The sequence below is a fragment of the Miscanthus floridulus genome, chromosome 3, assembly GCF_019320115.1.
Source record: "Miscanthus floridulus cultivar M001 chromosome 3, ASM1932011v1, whole genome shotgun sequence".
Taxonomy (NCBI): domain Eukaryota; kingdom Viridiplantae; phylum Streptophyta; class Magnoliopsida; order Poales; family Poaceae; genus Miscanthus; species Miscanthus floridulus.
The window spans coordinates 46780018-46786132 of record NC_089582.1 but is presented as its reverse complement, the minus strand read 5'-3'; the positions used below and the strand labels follow the sequence as shown (position 1 = coordinate 46786132).

Sequence of the window (6115 nt, the reverse complement as noted above, 5' to 3'; positions counted from 1 at the left end):
TCTGTCTTGGATAGGAGCGGACCATGGAAGCCAACCTCATCTACGCATCCTCGGGTGGGATTAGGACCTATCCTTCACCTATTAGATGTATAGTAGGAACGCCTTGTGGATTTACCTGCAGTTTTTATTACTCGCTTACATATGCATGTGCCAGAGGATGGATAACCGTGAGTGGATGTACACGGGCCACGCAAGTATGACCCCAGAATGGATGACCAAGACCAATGCTTTCCTGGAGCATGCATTTGGTGAGGCTGCTAAAGGGTCAGCCCGGATGCCGTGTCCGTGCAGCAGATGTGGGAACAAGAAAAGAAAAATTAAGAGGCTCGTGGGGGAAGATCTTATCAAGTATGGATTCACGACAAACTATACCCGCTGGATCCACCATGGTGAAGCCGATCGTATTAGAGAGGAGGTGGTGAGACAGCGTCTCGAGGATTATGATGGAGATGGCGGGGTAGTAGACTGGATGGATGACATTCAGCAGGCACGGTTCGGTGAAGGATTGGAGGAGAAGCCAGAGGAAAGCGCAAAGACGTTCTATGATATGCTGTCTTCAGCGCAGAAGCCCTTGTACGAAAAGACAATGGTATCGCAGCTGGATGCAATTGGACGCATCATGGGGTTGAAGTCGCAGTTTAGCATGAGTCGGGACAACTTCGATGGTATGTTGGCAGTTTTTGGATCCCTGCTTCCGGAGGATCACATCCTGCCGAAGAACTTGTACGAGTCACAGAAACTTCTTCGTGCACTTAAGATGCCGTATGAGCAGATCCATGCTTGTCCGAATGGATGCGTCCTTTTTAGGAAAGATCACGAGGGAGCAACACACTGTCCAAAGTGCAAATCCTCTAGGTACCTGGAGGTCGACACTAGTGATGGCAAGAAGGAACAGCTGAGTATCCCTACGAAGGTCCTACGGTACCTTCCTTTCATACCGAGGATCCAACAGCTGTACATGACAGAGGAGTCCACGAAACAGATGACATGGCACAAAAATGGCAAAAGGTACAATCCGGACAAGATGGTACACCCATCGGATGGCGACGCCTGGACCCATTTCGATGGCATACATCGTGTTAAAGCTGAGGAGGCTCGCAATGTACGTGTAGCGTTGGCAACAGATGGGTTCAACCCGTATGGATTGTCCGCGGCCCCATACACTTGTTGGCCCGTGTTCGTGATACCCCTGAATCTCCCCCCCGGTGTCATCTTTCAAGCCAAGAACGTATTTTTGTCGCTGATAATTCTTGGACATCCGGGGAACAATATGGGTGTGTTCATGGAGCCTGTGTTCGATGATTTGATCGATGCTTGGGAAAAGGGGGTACTAACATACGACCGAGCTACAAAGAGAAACTTCACAATGCATGTGTGGTACCACTACTCCCTGCATGACTTCCTGGCGTATGGCCTATTCTACGGGTGGTGTGTTCACGGGAAGTTCCCATGCCCAATATGCAAGGCAGGTGTGAGGTTCACTTGGCTGAAGAGTGGTGGCAAGTTTTCTTCGTTCGACCAACATCGTCAGTTCCTCCCCCTTGACCATCCATTCAGACGAGACATCAAGAACTTCACGAAAGGTGTTGAAGTCACCGATCCTGCACCTCAGATGATGACCGCTGCCGAGATCCGCGCTGAGATAGAGGCTCTCAAAGTTGATAAAGAGAAAGGTCGTTTTGATGGATATGGTCAGTACTACATGTGGACTCATAAATCGGGCTTGACTAGGCTTCCCTATTTCAATGATCTTCTTCTTCCACACAACATTGATTTAATGCACACAGAGAAGAATATCGCCGAGGCACTTTGGGGAACACTCATGGACACAGAAAAGTCTAAGGACAATGTTAAGGCAAGAGTGGACCTGGCAGCACTGTGCGATAGACCAAAGCAAGTGATGAAGACTCCCGCGCCTGGCAAGAAATGGAAAAGGACTTCGGTCGATTTCGTTTTGAAGAAGGACCAAAGGAGAGAAGTATGTCAGTGGGTTCAGTCGTTAATGTTCCCTGATGGGTATGTGGCGAATCTGAGGAGGGGAGTGAATGTGTCCACTTGCCGAGTGTTAGGGATGAAGAGTCATGACTTCCACATATGGATTGAGCGGCTCCTTCCAGCGATGACCAGAGGTTTCGTCCCCGAGCATGTGTGGCGCGTCCTGGCAGAGTTGAGCTATTTCTTCCGCCAGCTTTGTGCCAAAGAGCTATCTCGGGCCGTGATTGATGACTTAGAGAAAGTGGCACCTGTGTTGCTTTGTAAGATGGAGAAGATCTTCCCACCCGGCTTCTTCCTCTCAATGCAGCATCTGATTTTGCACCTGCCTCACGAGGCACGAATGGGGGGGCCCGTGCAAGCCCGTTGGTGCTATCCAATCGAGAGATGTCTAAAGGTTCTTCGGAAAAAGTGTAGAAATAAAGCCAGAATTGAGGCATCCATGGTAGAGGCATTCATTCTTGAGGAGGTGTCAAACTTCACAACATCATACTATAAGGATAGCCTTCCCAGCGTGCACAATCCAATCCCTCGTTACAACACCGACGAGAGGTCATCAAATCTCAGCCTTTTCAAAGGTCAACTTGGCAGGGCAAGCGTTTTGAGCGCCAAGACCTTGCGGAATGATGAGTGGCACACTATCATGTTGTATGTGTTGTTGAACCTTGACGAAGTGAACCCTTATGTGCAGTAAGTTCTCAATGAGCTTGTTACATACGCCGTCACTATCGTCTATCTATCCAACCCCCTTGTCTCTTGCTTTTTCAGGGAATTTCTGAATACATACTGGACAGGAAATAGGGATCCTTCCCCTCAAGAACAAGATAGTCTTCTCAAAGGTGGTGTGCCCGATTTCATTTCATGGTTCGAAAAGAAGGTACCATCCAATTTACATCGTTCCATCTGTGACATCCCACTTTGCTCCTACGAGCGAGTAATGATCTATCTGCCCTCACCTTACAGGCACGCACGGATGCGGAAATGGATGAAGAGTTGAAATAGGTTGTCAAAGGCTTCCCCTATAGGGTCAAGTCATTCACCGTATATGATGTGAATGGCTATCGCTTCCACACAAGAAGCCACGAGCTCAGTCGGCCCAATCGAAAAACCACGAATACTGGAGTTCGTACGCCCGGCACCAATGACCGCGACTACTACGGCATAGTCGAAGAAATATACGAGCTCAACTTTGAGCTTCGTGGAGGTCATAAGCCAGTCATATTCAAATGCCATTGGTTCGATCCCAATGTCACGAGAAGAGCCCCTGAGATTGGACAAGTTGAAATTCGACAAGATTCCCTCTATCAAGGAGACGATGTCTATATTGTGGCTCAACAGGCCACGCAAGTTTATTATCTTCCATGGGTGTGCCAAAAAGATCCCACTCTTGAGGGTTGGTACCTTGCGCAGTTGGTATCACCGCATGGCAAAGTGCCTGTCCCAAACGATGAGGATTACAACTTTGACCCAAACACATATACAGGAGAGTTCTATCAACCCGAGGGGCTAGATGGCATGTTTCACATAGACATGTTTTCGCTGATGGGCATGGAAGTAGACAATGACATTGATGAGGACGATGGAGATGAGGACGATGGAGAAGAGGTGCAAAATGCCAAAGACTTAGCACTGCTTGAGCGATTACGGTTTGGCGTTGCCATTGATGACAACGATGGAGATGAGGCGGAAATGTTAGACAATATTGTTAGTGATGACGACACTTATGATCCGGCCGCTGCCAATCCTGAAGATTATTTCTAATTCATGTAATACTATATTATTATTATTTTCTAGTTATGTTTCGTTCATTTTGCATCTCTATATTTGTCTATATTGTCAAAACTGGTTTACTCTTTGTATTTGCAGGCACTCGACAAAATGCCGGGCGGAAGGCGGACCCGGACCTGCAACTCGCTCTACGCGAGGACGACTCAGGATGCGGAGGCGGAGGCGGAGGCGGAGGCGGAGGCGTCGGCGAGGAGCCGTCCGGCCCGCCGCCCCCGCGGCCGTCCGAGGAGGGCGGTGCAGTCGTCTGCTGTCCCCCCGCCCGAGGAGGACCGGACGACGACCACTGACGACGAGGACCAGCAGCTGGCCCCCCAGACAGGAGGGGGTGACACTTCCTCTGGGGGGTGGCGGGGGGTGACACTTCCTCTAGGGGGATGGCAGGGGGTTCCACTTCGAGCACCTCATCGGCACCGTACTTGCGCGGGTCCTCGCAGCTCCCGACGCGGCCGATCCCGTTTCAGAGGAGGCCGGTGATTCATCCCAAGGGCGACAAGTAAGTATCCGTTCATTTTGCATCTCTTCTTGTTCATATGCTAAAAACCGAACTGCGGACTAACAATTCTTCTTACTGACTCCTGTAGGAACTAGGAACTTGTGTCCGAGGGCGATCATCGGCAGTGCAATGGGATCCTCAGCAGCCTGATCCGCCTGCACTACCCTGGTTTTGTCACCCACGCCCAGGTTGAGTCGCCTCCCTGGACGTGGGACCACTTCAACTCCACCGTGGATGCCGTGTATGGCACCGTACAGGAGCGGATCAGGCGTGAGTTCTGGGTGAGTCTACATCACACTACATTGCTCAATACTATGGAATCATTAGACATTCTTGAAATAATGAAAGGACACATGATGTCTGTATGCAGGACTTCTTCACGTTGGAGGAGGGGCATGACCCCGCCTGGGTGACGAAGGTGCAGGACAGGGCATGTAGGGGCCGAGTCACGGACCTGTACTATGAGGCGAGGCTGCAGTGCCACATCAACCACTCGTGCGACGTCCTTGGTCGGTACCCGAGGAAGAACGAGGCCAGGACCATGACACTCACCAGGGAGCAGTACCTCGCAGTAAGTTATAAAACATTGTTACTGACTCATTCCATGAAGAATAGGTAGCCTTCATTTTATATTCTAACATTTCTAATACAATACTTGATGGCATGCAGATGTGTCCTTCTTGGTGCGCCAGGCACAGAGACTGTTGGGCGGCCATCGTGGACAAGTGGGTCTCCGATGAGTGGAGGGAGAGGCACGCCCTCCGTCGGGAGTGCTGCCTGCAGATGGGTGGGCCGGCGCACCACCAAGGCAACCGGCCCCTCAGTTCGTATGCCCAGGCCTGGGTACACGCTACACACTTATTTATTTATTTGTTCTAACGCTCAATTCTCATTACTTCTAATCGTCTTTGTGTTTTCCTCGCAGTCCTAGTCGCATGATGGCCAGGAATGCAACGAGTTCATGGCGTACGCCATGGCACACAAGGGCAAGGCGACAGCCCCGGACACCGTCTACAACCCAGAGGACGGGCCCGAGGCGTACAGCAACATGAGCGTCCACAGCAAGCTCACCGACTACGCCTCGGCGGCCCGCGAGCGGCATGGGGAGGACTTCAACCCCGCCACCCAGCCCCTTGATACCGACCTTGTGATGAGGCTCAGAGGAGGGAAGCAGCACGGCCGGTACTGGATGGCCTCCAACATGGTCGACTCGACCTCTGTGCCCAACCTTGCCCAGATCCGAGCACAGAGCACAAGCTCCTCCGTCCCCATTCGACCTCGGCAGGCCAGCACACTGCAGCAGATGGCGGCACTCCAGGTTAGTTCTATTTCGTTCGCCGTTCATTACTTTTACACATGTACCTTGCATTTGCATTGTTTAAACGTTGGTGATTGAATATTGCAGGCCACTGTGGAGAGGATGGAGGCCGAGAGGGAGGCCGAGAGGGTCGAGAGGGAGAGGGAGAGGGCCCAGAGGGAGGCCGAGAGGGCCGAGTGGGAGGTCCTGAGGGCCCAGAGGGCGGCCGAGGCGTAGAGGATGCAGGACATGTTCTCATTCATGTCGAGCCTCGGCACCACTCTCCCGGGTGTGGTGGTGCCCCAATCGCTGCTCGCTCCAGTTGTGCCTCCTACTCCTCCGGCTCTAGGCACTCCGGTGAGTATATATATATGGTTGATCAAGTCCTTTAGCTTGTGTAGATACTAATGAATTCAATTCTCCTTTGTGCAACAGTCGTCGGGTTCGAACCCGACTCCTTCGCCTCAGCACACACACCCCGGCTGGACAGGTCCACCACCGCACGGAGGTGCCCCTTCAGGCTCCCATTGGGATCAGTGGCAGTA

At 51.7% G+C, this 6115-nt stretch overlaps 1 protein-coding gene across 1 annotated transcript; it reads left to right on the top strand.

The window, feature by feature from the left end:
* LOC136543677 (uncharacterized) lies at positions 1-4892 on the top strand. The gene is made up of 5 exons (XM_066536061.1): positions 1-900; positions 1558-1691; positions 3859-4022; positions 4369-4554; positions 4644-4892. Exons 1-5 carry the CDS (start codon positions 86-88, stop codon positions 4890-4892), a joined length of 1548 nt encoding a protein of 515 aa, XP_066392158.1. The 5' UTR covers positions 1-85.
* Positions 4893-6115: the final 1223 nt, after the last annotated feature.